Source organism: Neovison vison, chromosome 3 (genome assembly GCF_020171115.1).
Source record: "Neovison vison isolate M4711 chromosome 3, ASM_NN_V1, whole genome shotgun sequence".
Taxonomy (NCBI): domain Eukaryota; kingdom Metazoa; phylum Chordata; class Mammalia; order Carnivora; family Mustelidae; genus Neogale; species Neogale vison.
The window spans coordinates 69,284,861-69,303,606 of record NC_058093.1 but is presented as its reverse complement, the minus strand read 5'-3'; the positions used below and the strand labels follow the sequence as shown (position 1 = coordinate 69,303,606).

Below are 18,746 nucleotides of genomic sequence, written 5' to 3'. Positions count from 1 at the left end.
GCAGGAGCTAGAGAGAGAGAGAGAGATGGCACCATCAGCTTTGTAACAGAGCAGAGGAACAGATGGAACAAAAAAGCAGGAAGCGACTCAGCAAAGGCATTATGCCCTATAAAATACATAGCTCACAAACACAAAAACAAACATTTCTTCAGAGACCAAGAGCTGATGTTGTCCTTGGCACCTTCGACATTAAGTTGCTGGTGTTCTCCAGGAGGTGGGGTGGGGTAAGTGTGGGCTCACCCAGCTACATGTTCCCATAGGCCAGCTCAAGAAATGAGTGTTTACACTCCACACACTGGGAGGGACCGAGCCAGCAACACTGCCAAATCTAATCTTCACCTGGGCTGTAAGCAGTGTGTCCTGAAAGCAACTGATTTCTCTACATTGATTTTATATCCTGGTGGGTATTGTGGAGGGCACGTATTGCATGGAGCAGTGGATGTGCTGCATAAACAATGAATTTTGGAACACTGAAAAGAAATAAAATTCAAAAACCAAACAAAACCAAAAAAAAGCAAAATGAGCAGGCTTAGGATTTTTCTGTCCTTCGCGTTTGGTTGGTTTGCCCTTGTCTGTTGAGGTTCCCGCCTTCGGCCGGTTACAGACGCACTGGAAGAACACTCCTAGCTAACTGTTCTCTCGCTGGAGCAGACGGGATCAGCCGCGGGGTGTAAACCTGTGAACTCCGGCCAAGATGTCTTGATAAGCTCTGGACGCGTTATCAATCATGTTTTAAAAGCAGGATTTTAAGAACTGTTTCCCAGAAACTGTTGGTTTGAATTCAGTAGGTGTTCTAAATCTGGAGTTAAAAGGTTTTACAGGGTTTTTATGGGTTTCACTAAGTTTTTTTATTTTAAGTTTGTTTGAGGATGCACAATTTCCGTTTCCTTCATCTGGCCCAGAATCATAGCTAGTGCATAATGGTAAAATAAGATATTGTTATTTAATAGGTAGGAAATGTTTTAATTTGTTTTCTTTAACCTTAAAAAAGAGTAGCAATAAATGTTATTATATTCCCTGGAAGTGCCTAACGTTCCTAACCTTTTGACACTAATAGTTACTCTCTTCTTATTCTCCTATTGTCCTTTCCATAATGAAAACTTTCCAGCTGTGTAAATTATTTCCTCCCCATCTGCCATTTAAAGTCTGTGTCTTTATAATAATTTCTAAAAATTCTTCTTTATATAAATGACCCATGATTTTTAAAGGTTTGACAAACTGCTGAATTCAGTCATCTTAAAATAAGACCTACCAAATAGTTTTACAAGACTCCCAAGCTTGCCCATTACTAATCGGTAGCACCCAGTTCTTCCAGTACTTAGGAAACCTTAGAGTTCTGAATTGATGATAAGTTTTTTACTCAAATTCCAGATAGTTAACATGCAGTGTAATGTTAGTTTCCATAATACAATATAGGGATTCAACACTTCCATGCAATATCCGGTGCAATCACAGCCAGTGCCCTCCTCAGTCCCCATGGCCTCTTTGACCCATCCTCGTACTCACCTCCCCTCTGGGACTCATCAGTTTTTCTTTAGGAGTTAAGAGTCTGTTTTTTGGTCTCTCTCTCTCTCTTTTTCCCTTTATTTCTTTTGTTTTTTAAATTCTACATACAAGGGAAATCACATTTGTCTTTCTCTGACTGACTTGTTTTAGTTATACACTTTAGCTCCAACCATGTTGCAAACAGCAAGATTTCATTCCCTTTTACAGCTGAGTAATATTCCAGCATATGTGTGTGTGTGTGTGTGTGTGTATGTGTATGTGTATACACACACCATATCTTCTTTATGCATTCATCAGTCCATGGACACTTGGGCTTTTTCCATAACTGATTGAATTGCTGGATCAACTATTGTTTTACGATGGGAAAGTACTCTTCCACACTTAGTAGGAACCTCACTAATCACACTGTCAGTGCTATAACTGCCTTAAAAAATGGGGACCTCAAATGATCCTTTTGGAAACTAGATGTTTATAAATATGGAAATGGGATTATTTTGTAATATATTCCTGAGCCTATTTTCTGGCTCTTTCTACATTGAGGAAGAAAAGGATAAACTTCTAAAACTACGTAACTCCATAGCAATCGTCTGTCAAAAGGATGAAGCACAACAGGAACAAAATCTACAGAGGTAGCAGAAAATCATAGACTAGCTCATTTTGCCAAAGGGCCACTGTAACATTCAACTATGAAGCTTTCTTGTAATTGTGATTTTTAGCATCTGTGTTAAACATGGTCATCTGATAGGGCATATACAGAAGACGGAAAAAACACAACTGGAACAGACCAAAGAGAATAATTTTTTTGTACAACCAACAGCCTCAAACACTCATAACATTATCAAAAATAGTCTACTTTATTGTCGCAATGGTCATTTTTCTAATATTTTACCCATTAGTTTATAGGTTCCAGTATCCTGTGTCATATCAAGCTAAATGATGTCTCTATCAATTATAGCAAGTAGTAAACAAAATAATGTAGCAAGTTAACTGTCAGCCCATTTGTTTCTACACAAGTGCAATTTATGAACAAGAAAGAAAGTTCCTTTTTTGTAAGGTGAGGCTGCATCTGGAAATAAAACAGAGCTGGCAAGGCAGTTAAACCCCACTTACTGATGCCTGCATATTTGGTTAAAAGTTAAACATGGTGATTAACGAAATCAAGCGTAGGAGCTGGAGAGGAGAATATATTCTCTCCACAAAGAAGCTGTTTGGACACTGAAACAATAGTCTAAGTGCTTTTATTTCAGTCCACAGGCATATTATTGCTATTTAGAAACATAAAGGGAATATAAGATTTCCCAGCATGTAGTTAAAGAAGGTAAAGGATAAAAGAAATCATCATAACACAACTTGTCTCTTATAAAGGAAAAATTCCAATTAACACCCACTTTAAGGCTCTTAGGCTTCTTTTTATCTTTCTAGAGCTTCAACTCTATTCTCGAATGTCTTTCATCTCATTTGCTTTACTTTGACTGATGGCATTGGAGAGCTTTCTTAATAGCTCATGGTGATATTACATCCATGCTATTTGCGGAGAGAGAAAGAGGGTGCTTTTCTGTTTGCTAGAGAATTTGACATAGAATGAATGACCCAAACAAATACAAATGAACATAAACTATGAATAATATAGGGGAGACAGCCTGGTCTGCCCCCTAAATCTTACAGGGCAACATGCTAACAACTCAATATATCTAACTTCCTCTAAACTTCAAATTCCTATTTTGTTACAAAGTGAGCCTCAGGATGACAGCTGGTAGGCCTCTGCTCAGAACATTGTGCCTGTTGTCCCTCTGTGGGGAGGTCTAATCTAAAGGTCACGAGGGACCTAAGAGAGACAGAGCTTCCTTTTGAAGCCTAGAACATTTTAGACCTCCTAGGGCTTGGCCATTCTGTGTGTGCCTTCCACATCGCTGATGGTTCCTTGATGAGGAAGCACCAGGCTCTTTCATCCTCTTTCCTTGGCTAGTGATCCGTGTATTATTTGTTTTGGAGTGCTTTGGGACATCCGTATCCAAAATCATGGCAGGATGAGTCTGTTACTATAGACTTTAAGCTTTGTCTTTCTTTGAACCTGATTATCTAGAGCTTTGTTCAACATATAGAGATTTTTTTTTTAATGGCAAAATATCAATGAAACGGTTCATTGAAGAAAGGTATTTTGAGGAAAATCATAAACGAGAGAAGGATAGTTACTTCAGAAAAGGGTACGACATTTTTCAGAGGAGGAAAGATCTCAAGAAAATGATACAAATCTTGACAAGATAATAATTACAGTAATAGTCTTAACATTTACGAGCTCTGTTGGACTACTCTCTATGCTTTCCACAGATTATCCCATTCAATATTCATAATGACCACTTAGGTGGTCATGACTAACATCCACAATTAAAGATGAGGCAAGGATGTTTCAAGGAGCCAAGTCGCTTATAAGGTCCCATAGCCTAGAACTGAAATCGTCTGCCCAAACCAAACCACCTGAAATTTTGGTAAAACATTCATAGTGACATTGCTGGGTCTGGAACCCAAATTTGTGGTGGTACAACAGTGGGCCAGAATCTCAGTAGGCCCTTGAAGCCAACATTATGGAAAGGAGACCTAAGGAAAACTAGAGTTTGATCTCTGAAAAGGGATACAGAAATAATCTGAATTGAATGAAATCAGTATCTCTGTCCACAGACACAGGACTAAAAGCAGGGAAAGGAAAGCAGAACATTCTGCAATGATTCTGTAATGTTGCCACTTGGGTACAGCAATAGAGGAACATAATGAAAGGGGACGCATCTGAGAGCCACCAAGTACCGCTTCAAATCAATCACCATATACTCTTCTACCATTAACCCTTCTAGGTTGTTGAATAAATTAAGATTCCAGTTAATATATAATTCATATTCTTATTTGCATACAAAGCCAATGCCACTACACCACTACCATCCTTGGAATCTGCACTCGGTACTGGTTCTTGGTGAAAAGTTTGTCCTACACCTACTCTCTTACCTGACTGCCCTTAACGATTAGAGCAATTACTTATTTTAGCTTCCATAGAGAAATACTAACTTTCATGCAGCTTGGATACATTATCAAATCAACGGACCCCGTATTTCATATTTCGTATTCCCACTGAGGAAAAACAATGAATTTTTTGTATGTTATTAAAGCAATGATTTGCTCACTTGCTTGTTTACATCATGGGAAAAAGAAAAACCCTTAGTATTTGTACTCTTTGCCCCTAGAATAACCTTTCTGCAGACTAGTTAACATCAAGGACATGTGACGACCATGTCAGAGCAATTGACCTTCTCCCCCCTCATATTTCAATGGGACTCACCAAGATGCCAGAATAAGATTAGACAAATATTTATTGCTCTGTTGAATGTGGATGCAGAGCTCTCTTTACTGGTAGGGTTACCACGATTATTATTATTATTATTATTATTTTTTACCTTAGGACAGTTTTTAGAGGCTAGGCAGAGAGAGTGCTACTCACGTTCTCCTTGTCAGGAATCCCTAGAGGGAGAAAAATAGAGAGAAAGAGCATGAATTTTAAGATTAATCTGTAAAATGAAACTGAAATCCTTTGCTGAATCAAACAAAGTAAAATTCGGGTGTTTCTAATTTGTGTTTCCATCAAAACTTACATAATGCTGCTTAGAAAAATAGCAGCACCCACCAAAATCTGTACATAAGTAAATGAATGAATCAGGAGCAGGGCTGTGTGCCAGACAACAAAATCTCATGCTTATTTTGTTTTTCTACCATATGCTTTACTTTGCCAGAGGTAAAAATCCATCTCTGATTCATTTACACCATGCAAACAACTAATTCCTCTATGCTGGGCACAGAACACTCAGAATTTGGAACAGACATGTCAACTCTTAAGTGGCACATACCGTATTTTTTATATTTCAGACCACCTCACCATGCTCCAGGCTGTAAACCTAGCTTTAAGCCCTACATAAAAACTGCCAGAACACAACTTCCATTTGGGGCAAAGCAAATTCCTGCTTCTCTGAAGTCAGGTCTGAGCCTGGCTGTGTCTGTTTCCAGGGGTGTCCCAGTTTTCTCAGTGAGAAAGTTCACCATTCATCCATTTATACATTTGTTCATCCATTTATGAACATTCTGTGAGCTACAGGCAGGCCCTGGTCCTTTGTACTTCCTTTGGGGCTGTTGACTCTTACGAACATGATCAGGGTGGCCACACAGAAAGGCCCACAGCCCCAGCAGAGCTTAATGCCTCCAGTGCAGTGGGCTAAGTGGCTTTCCACTGAGAAACAGAACCACAGGTGGTTTGTCTGTATGGCTCACCCTCAGGGCAGTTTGAAGTGGTTTGTGACATAAAAATAAAGTAGCTCCAAATTCTGAGTAAACAGCACATTCTGTGTTTAATAATGGGGTACACAAGATGTATACTACTGGCTTTAGAAGGATTGAATGCCCATTTTAATAGGCAGTAGTATAATACATAGAAAGGGTAAGAATGGAAGAGACTATCTGGAAACATTCCCTAGTTAAAGTCTGACTCCCACACTGGGATAGTCCCAGGACATAAAAATCCTAGGCAGGAAGCAGGGTGACAGACAGAATATTAATGGGCATGTTCGCCCTCATTTCCCAAATCTGTCAGAAGCAGTAAGGGTGGCCTAATATCAGCACTCTGAAACTTTGAGTCCCAGCCATCCGTCCATTATTTGATCCATTTGGTCAACAACCATTTGAAAAGACCAGAGTTGATTGTATGAGGAGATACAGAGTGTAACAGAAGCTTCCTTTCTAGGAGTTTCAATAAGATAAATACATAGCACAAATCACCATATCTGAGGGGCTGGAGATTAGGATATTTGCAGAGAAATGACACTGAAAAGATGATTTGGGGATATGCGGGAACTTGAATGTTGGGGTAAGGCATTAGCAGTCTTGGAATTTCACCTTTTCATGGTAGGCAATGGGCAATCGTTAAGATGTTTCAAGCAACAGAGTGATAGGACCAGAAAAAAGCTGGGGAGGGGTCTGTTCAAAATGAAAAGACACTTAAAACATAAAAATCAGACGCAAGAGCATGGTCCTTGAGGTCCAGTTTGAGCAAAAACATTCAGAGGAGAAAATCGGAGTATGGACTCAGTAGATGATGTGATTAAGGAAAGTCAGACCAGTTATATCAGGTGTGATAATGGTGTTAGGGTTGTGTATGGAAAAGTCTTTATTTTCAAAACTATCTGCTGAAGTATTTGGGGTGAAATGTGTGTATGGGAGTAGAAGAAGGAAATAAGGCAAATATAAAAATTAAAATATTAGTGCATATTGTTATTAATAAACAAATCAGATTTAAATATTAAAATACTAATGGTAATTAAAGTGATGAAGACACGGATGTTAACTCTGTCATTCTGTATGTTTGAAATTTTTCACAATACAAAGTAAATTTAAAAAGTTCTGTGTAAGTCAGGTATAAGTCAGGTGTAGGATAGACCAAAGGTGAAATACTGAAGACTCAGCCAGCTGAGTCATTCTTGCCCTCAGGTCAGGAGTGATGAGGCCTTTGGCCAAGTGGCTGCAGAGGGAACAGAAAGGAAAAACATGAACCCTGCAAAGGAAGGAGCAAAGGACCAGATGGGTGATTAGCCTCAGTGCATGGAGGTGACATAAGGAAGAACTCTAAAATGGTTAAGGTTTAGGGACGCTTGGGTGGCTCAGTTGGTTAAACATCTGCCTTTGGCTTAGGTCATGATCCTGGGGTCCTAGAATCAAGCACCACATCAGGCTCCCTGCTTAGCGGGGAGCCTCCTTCTTCCTCTCTCCTGCCACTCCTCCTGCTTGTGCTCCCTCACTCCCTCTCTCTTTCTCTCTGACAGATAAAGAAATAAAATCTTTAAAAAAACATAAAATGGTTGAGGTTTAGAGGCTGGTATGGGAGAAGAACAGTACAGGTAGGAATGGAAATGTGGCTTTCAGGAGGAGGGATGGGCTTTGTGGGAATAAGGATGTGTTCTGTTGCTGACACTGTGAGTTTAAGAGACCAGCGGAACATCCAGGTGGAAAGAGAACCAGCAGTCTTCTGGAAAGCTTGGCTGCCATGGGAAGAATCAAACAGAGGTATTGGTTCAGGAAGTTTGTATCCACTGTAAGAAAGGATGGTCATGGGGAAAGTATAACAGCCAAGACTGGACTCTTGGATAATACCTAAACTGACAGGAAGAGGTACTTTGGAAGAAACCAGACACATGTGGCCAGAGAGATACCAGAAAACCAGGATAAGGCTGTGAGGTGAAGCCTGGGAACTCAGAAAGAATGGAGCCTTCACATGGAAAGTCATACTCAAGGTCAGAGAGATGGGGAATGGTAATGATGGAGCCTGGCACTGGTTGGTCACTGGAGTCTTTAGATGGTTTGAGTCAAGAGGTATAGGGCAGAAGCCAGAGTTGGAGGGGTTAAGAGTAACTAGTGGTGAGGAAATAATAGCTAACACCACAGTGGTGCTCACTCCATGCCTGGCACCCTCTAAACACTTGACATGCTTGGCTTCCTTCAATCCTCACAACAATCTTGTGATGAAACCGAGGCACAGAGAAGTCAAGTGCCTTGCCTGAGGTCACACAGATAGAAGACAGCACAGCTGGGCTTTCAAGTCAAGGACTCTTCATGAGCTGGTCATCCTTACATCAACCCGGAAAGAAAAGATCTGTCTTCCTTCCGCCCCCCACCCCACCCCAAGGACGGAAGAGAAACAGAGAGAGAGAGGCCAGAGGCTACACAGAAGCTATAACTTAAAGGGCAGGGAACATGAGGAAGCGCACTTATGATCTTGTGGGGGGGGGTCACCTTGGAGTGACAAGTCTGGCAATGAGTGGGAACTAGGGGAACTAGAGAGAAGATCTGAAGGGGGACTCTTACTCAGAAGAGTCCTGGTGTGGAGGCACTGCCTGGTTGGCTCACCACAGTGTCTAACTGCTCCAAAAACCTCAGCACTGGGTACCCTGCTATGCATTTACATCCAAGAGCGCAAAACAGGGACTCGGCAACAAGCAAGTCTCAGGGCCAGTCAGGAGCGCTAAAAAGATGCTCTCAACACACTTGAACAGAGAGACTCAGGACACAGGATTTCTTTGAATCTAGTGGGCAACCATGAGAAAGGGATATCACAGAGGAAAACTTCCTGTCTTTTATGATCAGTGAGAGACTGGTCACATAAAAGGCCTGGAGTGAGAGGAGGCCATGATGTGTGAAGAATCAATAACGGCTCGCCCTGCTTCTCTCCTTGACCAAGAGCATCCAAATAGCAAGAGGTTGCGCTTTCAGGTGTCTGGATGTGATTGAGACAAATACATTTCATAAATCCCATTTTTAAAAGAGTACAGAACAACTAGATTTCAACATAAAACGAAGAGATTCTGAGAAAGCATTTTAAGTATGAAGTTCCAACTGGTATCAGAGCATCCTTCCCTCAATCAGCGAGGACCACAAAATAATACCATGTGAACAATTTTTTTTAAAAATAACTCAAGTGTGGGCTGGCAGGTCTGTTTATCCACAGAAGAGTCTGCAGACTTACTCTGTCAAGCTGGTGTAGGGCATAATTTTTGTCACACAAAAACACATAGCGCAAGACAAATTTTTAGATACAAAATGTTCACATTTTTCACTTACTGTCATTGTTAGAGCCCGTTTCCATAACACCATAAGGAGGAGCCAGAAGTCCTGCCATGTACTGTCGATATTTCTGAAAGACAAGATTGTAAACTCAGCACACAGAGATTTACTCACTTGGAGCACTCGTTTATTTACACGCTAAAAAGCCAAAACACTGGGTGTCAGGAAGCCTCTGACTCTAGTATTTGCAAAGCCATCAAATGTGGTCTGTGCTCTGAAATAAAGACGCTCTGTTATAAGGGGTCTTGGTGGATAAGACTGGAAGGGCCCCCTGCCCCTGCCCAGGGAGGGGGTAATACGCCAGCCAGTTCATTTAGGTACTCGTGACTGACGAACCCGATTGCGTGGGATTTTTTCCCCTCCCTTTACCTCTTGCCCTGCTTTTCACTCTGGCAAACACATGCTCGGGATTTTGTGGAAGGCAGAGACACTTGGTTTTTATAGATGCAGATACAAATAATTGTGCTGCCTTCTTAATAGGTGAATGGTACTGAATCAGCTTTCTTTCAGAGGAAAAGGAAATGCATCTCTGGAAGATGTCTGTTTTGAAAGAAGCTGATTCGCTTCCATTTAACTAGTTCCTTTTACACTTACACCTGCCCGTTATGTGACCTCTAAAGAACTTTTGGTCTGTTGTCAAATAGAATGGTTTGACTTCATTTAGAACTATTTGGATTCCTCTGAATTGTATCCGCCTGATTTTTGGTTCGGGCCTGCCTTAAAACCTGGGGCTCAGCGATCTCTAGTAGCCCGCAAAGTCTGTGCTGTGTTGAAGGGATGAGGCTTGGGGAGCATAAAGCCATCTAGAGCTTCCAGCGAGAGAGGGGTGACATTTACGAAGAATGCAAAATGGATATTAGACATCCTGTCTCCTCAGGTAATAAACACAGCCTCCTCCCCTCTTAGAATGAAAGCCAGGCAATTTTATTTATTGCATGGTGTCATGTATATTTATGGTATCTAATTATGATGACACATAAGTGTTAAATGGCATCAAAAGAATCAACACTCTGAAATGTGCTTGCGGGTTACACAGGCGTCAGCAGAAATGCCTCATCTGTAGCAATGGGCAGCTGGTGACATGCAGTGTTTGAGCAAACATCTGGCCCATTTGGTAGATTTGAATGGTGTTTGTAATGTAACATTGATGGTTCTTCAAAAGAGTTTTCTTCTAGTAAAGATGGGACTAGCTTTTTTTTTTTTCCCCTTCTAATCCTTTTTTCTTCCATTCTGAGGCAACTATACTAACACCTGCATGCAAACATTAAAATTCATGATTTTCCCCGCCTCTGAGTTAACTAATCACTCAAACATACCCACAGGACTAATCTATCACCCTGAATTTCTGACATTTCCTTTGATAGCTTCTTAGTTGTGACTTTCTTCTTTCTATGACAACATCTCTCTTCTTCCTCACGAGAGAGCACTGATTAAGCACATTACTGGGCATGATGTCATGCTGGACTCTGAACAAAGCAGGCTCGTGAAAGCAGATGGGGATTGGGATGTGTTCTGAGAAGGTTTCTTGACCCCCTCTACAGCCTTTTGAATTCTTACTATTAGCAACTCTTTACACCAGGCTTTTAAAAGAAATAACCTATGTTAAATTAAAGAAGCAATTTTGGTTTGCTAGGAAATGTTTCGGATGGGGTGAGTGTCCTTTGTCTCAGGAACCCCAATGCCAGTCGCCATCACCTCCACAGAAGCACCTCCCTGACCTTTAAATGAATGGGCCTTTGCCTTTCTTTAGTTCTGTAGCAATTGGTCCGTTGTTCGTCCATGGAGAGCTGCATCAGGGCTGCTGTTCTGGGAACAGAAAATAGAGCAGCCCTTGGGCAAGCAGAAGGTGGGCCAGATTTTAGGACAGGTATGTACTGAACACCTACTAAGTGCAGGCAATGTCCTAGGCACTGGGCTTGTTGCTGAGAACAAGCAGACAGGCCCTTTGCACTTATTAACTCTTTCTGCAGCGGAGAGCACCAAGGTTTGCACATAATGGGAACTTGATACTTACCTGTTGAGTTTTACAATTTTTATGGAGAAGATTAAACATGTATAAAAGCAGAATAAGGCCTACCTCATGTCCAGCCTCAAAAATTATGAACTCATGACCAAATGTTTTTCCCTCTACACTACTATCCACCTGCCCTTTCTGGGATTATTCCATAAATATTTCAGTAGTTATCTCTAAAAGGCAAAGACTCTTTTTTCCCCCAAACAAAATTACAATATGACTATCACAACTAAGAAATGTAACATTTCCATAATTTCCATTTGATGTTTCAGCAGAATAAGTTCTGGTATAGGGGAGATTGCAAAAACAGTGTTGAAATTTTAATAGCTATAAATAGGGTGCTTGGTTGGCTCAGTCGGTTAAGCTTGATTTCGGTTTAGTCATAATCTCGGGGTTGTGGGATCGAGCCCTGTATTGGGCTCTGCACTCAGCAGGGAGTCTGCCTGAATTCTCTTAGTCCTTCGCCCCTCCCCCCACCATGGGCACACACGTGCATGCACACACTCCCTTTCTCTCTACAATAAATAAATAATAAATAATAATAATAAAAAATAAATCTTTCAAAAACATTTAATATCTATAAATTTGAAATTGATGGGACAATTTTAAGAAAACATTCACTAAAACAGGAAAATTGATTTCTTATGTAGCACCATACAGAGCATCCTATATTAATTAGTATAAATAAGCTAACAAATAAAACCGATATCAGATAATTGGGATTCCTAAATGACTTGCATACTGCTTGATCTTTGGGCAGTATCTCCTCTTCCAAGCGCCAGTTAAAAAGCAGTCTATAAAAGAATACATCATATGAAAAGATGCAGAAGCTCATTCATGACAGAAAGGCTTATTAAAACTATAACGTAAAGTCATTTCTCACTTGTCAAATCCAGTGAAGTTTCCAAAAATTTACTAACACACAGCTGGTTATCTCGTACATTGCTTCTGGGAGTGTAAAATGAGACCACCTCGGTGGAAGGTAATTTGCAAGTATCCCCCATCACATTTAATGTCTGTTCCCTCTGACTGAGCAAAGAACCTCCCTTAGGGTTCCTGAAATACCTGAATACACATGCCAACATGCGTATCTGTCTCTAACAGCAAACAAAACAACAGCAACATCAAACAGGAGATAACTCAAATGGCCACAAGTGGATGGCACCCAGGCTACTTCCAGATGAAGAGATGATGTTGGACTATTATGCAGACGTGATTGAAGCAGCACTACCTGCTGACATGGAATGATCTCCACATTATGTCATGACATTTAAAAAAAGGCAAACCACACACTATATGTAGAGTAGGTTACCATTCTGTGGGGACAAAAGAATCAATGTGTGTATGTGAATATTCATAAAGATTTGTAAATGCATAGACTATCTCTGGACACATACATAAGATAGTTGTAGCAAAGACTGCCTCTGGGGAAGAGATCTAGGTGGCTGAGGATCTCTGAGGGAGAGAGACTTAGTTGTCCCTGTCCATCACCCACTGTGTGGCCTGCCTGGGGCTGGACTGGTGGCATTGGCTCATGGTGGCATTCAGTGTCAATCATCAGAATGTGGTTGGCCCGGCAACACGGAATGATAATGGCAATGGAGTGAGCAGACACCCCTTCTCTCTTGAACATATGGAGGTGGGAATAATTCCCTTTGGCCATAAAATCCTCCAGAGTGGGAGAACTGGGGGATTAGATACTGGGCTGCTTTGTAATAGCGTTTATTGGTGCTACAGTGATGAATTGAAAAATGAGAGATGACTAATTAGTAAAACTAGATTGTGGAGTGGTTCATATCTTCATCGAAGTTTAAAAGCCACTCCAAGCTTTCTGAGAAACAGAATAAAACCAAAAGGAACTCACCAAAGCTCCCATATGAAAGTCAGCACAAGGCCAGATTTAACTGGAGTCAGCAGATTTTCAGAGGCGACCCAAAACATTTTCATGGTGGTTATGCAATGTCACTCCCACATGCCTCCCACACCTGGGCTGAGGGGGCGTGCAGTGATCTGACTGAGTCCCTTGACTAAGTCCTCCTTGGGGCCCTGGTTGACTTCTCCATGCAAAGCCCTTTCCTGCATCCCAATGCATCCTAACACATCGATAGTTTAAATGGCCTCATTCAACCTTTTAAATATCACCAATATGTACCTGGGAAAGAGCTAGGCCTTTAGCTGCCAGAGATACTTCTCCTCACCGTGGAAGGCCCCTGGCAGGAGGCCTCTTCACCATTCCCATTCCCTAACCCTCCACGACCTCTAGAGTGGTTAAGAAATCAGTTCACATGACAAGAAAATCACAAGGGCCTTCAAGGTACCTTGAAGAATTTGGTAGACTTCGTTCTTAAGGTCTACTCCTGGCTTTGTCCCTAGGCACTTAATAAATATTTGCTGAAAATAGTAATAAACAACCAAGGATTAATCAAGACAAAAGATGACAGTCTCCAGAAAGCTTAAAACCTGGTACGTCTCTCAGCTGGGTCAACTCAGACAAGTCTTCTGAGCTCTCTGACTTCAATCTCCCCATCCATAAAATGGGTGCTCTGAATGAGGTCCATGGCTCCTTGGGCAGAACCCTGGGCTTCATGGTGGACCCTCAGGCAAGGGCACCATGCACGCAGCACCTCTGCCCCTATGGCAACTAGAGTGTCTTCCCTTCTAACTGGTTTATAAATTAGAGTTCCAAGAGCAAATTCATCTTAAAGATGACATTTGCTTCTAAAAAATAAATTTTACAAATCACAAGTCTAATCCCTGAACTTCTTGCCAGACAGATGTCACTCAAAGATCTCCATGAAGAATCAACAAAGACCAATCTAGGATTTGTCTACAAAGGAATAAGGATTCTACTCTCTGTTAGAAAGACTTCTGTGATTGAGAATTGACCAAGCAACAGGTTGCTCTATACCCGGAAGTTTTCTCAGAGAATTTAACTGAGGCGTACCACAGTGCAATGCTGACCTTCTCCAACTGAGGTGTGTGGATCCCTGGAGTGGCACCCAGCAGCGCAGAAGGGGACACGAGAGGGGTTAACAGAAGGTCTTCCTGGAGCTTAAATTTTATTTTATGTCAAGTAGTCTAAAGGATTACTTTTTTACTTTCATATTATGGAGTAGAAAGCTAAATTTGCATAAATTTTAAAGATTAAAGCATGAGACTTCAAAGAAATTTTGAGCTTGCTGCTGGCTACTTCTAGCTACAAAGGGTCTAGACCCCAGGCAGGATGTATTGATTTCCTCTGCATTCGGAGAACTTTAGTGGAAAAAACCAAGAACCTCTGATGCTATGAAAAGCGTGCAGACATCCAAACCTCACAAGAACAGGGTCTTAAATCTGATCCTACCATTTGCTACCTGTGTGAACTTGAGTAAATTGGTCACCTCAGTTTTCTAGATTAAAAAGTCCCATCTTTCAGAACCGTTGGGAAGATGAGATCTATAAAAGTGCCCAGCACACATTAGGCACTTAATAAATATTTGCTGAAAATAGTAATAAACAACCAAGGATTAATCAAGATAATCACATTACATCTGATGAGTTTCCCAAGCAGACAGCTATCAGCTATAGGAAAGAACCTTTTCTGCATGACAATTCCCGAGGCTGTGGATATACACAATGTAAAGACCTACAGGACATCTATGGGCCTGTCTGTTAAATGAGGCTGTGGAGAAACAGGAATTTAAATAATTGACTTTCTTTCTTTCTTTCTTTCTTTCTTTTTTTTTAAGATTTTATTTATTCATTTGACAGAGAGAGAGAGCACAAGCAGGGGGAGCAGCAGGCCGAGGGAGAAACAGGCTCCCTGCCAAGCAAGGAGCCTGATGAGGGACTCGATCCCAGAACCCCGGGACCACGACCCAAGCCAAAGGCAGATGCCCAAGTGACCGAGCCACCCAGGTGCCCCGAAGTTACAGACTTTCTTAAGTAACTTTATAGTATACTGCCTATTCTTATATCCACAAGGTGAAACTGTCCAATGAGAAAGGAAGGGCATAAGAGAGCAAGCCCAAAAGTAATTTCACAAAAATAAGTAAAAGCCTTTTGCCATCGGAACTGCTTTATAGTCAAAGAATATTTTTTAAAATGAATCTGTGGATTATAACAGGACAGTTTTTTAAAGCCAAGTCAGTGTCTGTGGCTTAGAACGGAGGGAGGAAGGAAAGCAATAGGATGGGTGTGGGATGCAGTAGAGGGGACAGACGGCATGCTTGGGTCAGTGAGGCCAGATGCCTGTCCCTAAATCCAGGTGGAGATGTGCTACCGGCTATGCTCATATTATTGAGGAAGAGACAAAAGATGACAGTCTCCAGAAAGCTTAAAACCTGGTACGTCTCTCAGCTGACCCCACACTACAGAGGGCTGGCCGAAAGCCTGGCAGAGCGGCCACCTGGTGGAAAGGGGACTGAGGGTAAATCCAGCTCTGCACCACAAGCTTGAGCCCCAGCCTGGGACTGCTCCTACCCAGAGCAAGGACTGCTTTTCACAAAGGCTCCAAGTGACCTAGCCGTAGTCCAGAAGCCAGAATACAGAAGCTGGGTGGCATCAGCTGGGGGAGGAGGCATACCAGAGATAGGTCCCCTTCTGAAAGGCCAGTCTCAGTTTACAAAGCAAGACTAACAGAGAATAAAGGAAGGCTGGCAGCTGGAACCCTAGCTGGGCCCTGTATGTCAAGAGAAGATGGGGTCCTGGTGGAGCAAGATTCCCTACCCTGGAGGTGCAGGTCTTCTGGACACACTGTGAGGCCTTATCTGAGTGTACTTCAAGCTGCTGCCTGCTGCCAAGACTTCTCCAGGCTGCTAGCAGGAGCCTCCACGGGGGAGCCAGGGCAGGACAGGACTGTCACTACATTCCTGCCAGGCCAGAAGCAGCCAGGCCGAGCCATAAGCTTTGGGCACACCCCTTCCCAGCAACAGCCCGCCTGCTCCCCACCCCTCTTGCCTAGGAGATCATCAGGTTGCAAGGAGAAAATAAGTAGCATCCTTAGGCTGGGATAGGAATGCTAGAACAGCATTAAAAAAAGGAAGCCCCAAGAATGATGGGTAGGCATTGCTGTGAAAATGGGGGTGGGTGGGAGGATATGCTCAGAACAGGGATGTGCTAATGAGAGCTCACGGCAGGGAGTGGCCAGGACTGGGGCAGAACAAAAGATGGCTGCTCTAGGGGTCTGAGGCTATGTCTTGTCCTAATGTCCCACTCGTTATATCTGCCAGCTTATAGGTTCTACCAACTTATTAAAGCCAAGTTCATAAAATGTAATGGCAAACAGGCCATCTGTACTTTCTCTGAAAGCTTTAGGATTATTTGGGAGAAGAGCTTATAATAGCGATCTAAAGTTTAGGCGCCCTTTTGTCTGTTTCTTGGCAAGAGTTTTTTTGTAATTTCTGTATGATGTGTAATGTGTAATGTGAAAATGGACATGCCACATTGCTCTAAAATCTCAGAGAGTCAGAGAATTCTCAACTATGTGAAGAAGAGTAGGAAAGAAGGGGAAAAGTAAAGTAGTTGTAAATGGAAATCTTCAAGCAAAATTCTTCTGTTTACCTTTTTAATTTTTTAAATTAACATATAATGTATTATTAGCCCCAGGGGTATAGGTCTGTGAATTGTCAGGCTTACACACTTCACAGCATTCACCATAGCACATACCTTCCCCAATGTCCATTAAAGCCATATGTACCACTTCTCCCACAGCAGATCCTTGGCTGGCCTGGGTTTACCTCTTATGCCAAGTTATTCTGTTTCCTTGTTTCTCAATTTCTATAGCATCCGCATAATAGGGCTCAAAGAACTTCCATTGCCACATTTTCAATGATATTTAATTATATCCTTTGGTCCTAAGATAGATATTTCTAAATGGAGGCAAAATTCTGCTTGCCAACTCCTGGCCATTTTTAATTCATGACTAACCTGCCAAGAGCAGTAGTTTGGAGCATGATAATCACAATAATAGCTCTAATGGAGGAAGTTTTCCAGCCCTGAGTTGTTTAAGAGGTCTAGGCTAAAGCCCAAGCAAGATGACCCTGCAGGTAAGCAAATAAAGTCTCACTGGAGAACCACCTGTTTGAAATTCTCTCTCCTACTGGTGGGTGATGGAGTGTGGGGCAAATTCAGATTTGAGAGTCAGGGCAAGGCAGGAAATCTGAGGCTGGGGACCTTGGGGGTACAGGGCAGGGTACACGGAGAACAGCCTTCCAGGTAGAGGGGGAAAAGGTGTTAATGTTAGTGATGAGGCCGGTCTGGCAGGGGATTAAGGACAAGTGTGCTGGCGGTATGGGATGGTGGTAAGGCTGAGCGGTATGAGGGAGCTGGACAGGTAAGGCCTTGTGGGTCACAGTGAAGATTCTGAACATCACCCTCATGGAACAGGGAGCAATATAAGTAGAGAAGTGACAAAAACAGATTCGTATTTTTAAAAGATCATTTTGGCTGCTGCCTGGTGAATCATTTTGATGGAAAAAGTTCCTTAACACACTGGGCCCTTAAGGGGGCAGACCTGAATCTGGAGGTAAAGTAAGAGAGGGGGATATGAAGTAGGAGTAAAATTACTTGATTCCTAGAGGTGAAACAATCTCCAATGACCTACAGTGAATGATATTAAATGCTCAGATTTCTTGCTGAAGCACACTCAACATACGACTTAATATGACTTTAATATGACTAAAAGGTTTGGAGACTTCTGGGGGGTTCCCTGGGATGATTATGATTTAAGTGAGTATGTACTCTCATATTCAAGTAATTAAATTAGCCATGAGCTTCTCTTAGGAAAACTCGAATTGAAAGCAAGATACACACACACACACACACACACACACAGTTGGTCAATGCTAAAACACACACACACACACAACAGCTGGTCAATGCTAAGACACACACACATACACACAGTCAGTCAATGCTGAGACACACACAGTTGGTCAATGCTAAAACACACACACAAGTGGGTCAATGCTAACACACACACACAGTAGGTCAATGCTAAGAATACACACACACAGTAGGTCAGTACTAAGACACACACACACAGTTGGTCAAAGCTAAGAACACACACATAAGTAGGTCAATGCTAAGCCACACACACACACACACACACACACACACACACACACACACACACAGAGTTGGTCAATGCTAATACACACACACTCACAGTAGGTCAGTGCTAAGCCACACACCCACAGCTGGTCAATGCTAAGAACACACACACAAGTGGGTCAATGCTAAGGCACACACACACACACACACACACAGTTGGTCAATGCTAATACACACACACTCACAGTAGGTCAGTGCTAAGCCACACACCCACAGCTGGTCAATGCTAAGAACACACACACAAGTGGGTCAATGCTAAGGCACACACACACACACACACACACAGTTGGCCAATGCTAAAACCCACACACATAATAGATCAATGATAAATTACACACCCTCACACACAGTTGGTCAATGCTAAGAACACATACACACAGTAGGTCAATGCTAAGACACACACACACAGTTGGTCAATGCTAAGACACACACACAGTAGGTCGATGCTAACACACATACAAACACAGTTGGTCAAAGCTAAGACACACAC

The 18,746-nt window shown here is 42.1% G+C and overlaps 1 protein-coding gene across 3 annotated transcripts in view; it reads right to left on the bottom strand.

Moving 5' to 3' along the window:
* The window catches only part of RAPGEF4 (Rap guanine nucleotide exchange factor 4), a 286,340-nt gene that overhangs the window by 113,681 nt on the left and 153,913 nt on the right, over positions 1–18,746 (bottom strand). For all 3 annotated transcript variants that reach the window (XM_044242346.1, XM_044242349.1, XM_044242347.1), the window contains exons 5-6: positions 9,148–9,220; positions 4,991–5,010 (exon numbers count right to left, since the gene is read on the bottom strand). In XM_044242346.1, the coding sequence (XP_044098281.1) occupies positions 4,991–5,010; positions 9,148–9,220 (93 nt within the window). The remainder of the gene's footprint in view (positions 1–4,990; positions 5,011–9,147; positions 9,221–18,746) is intronic.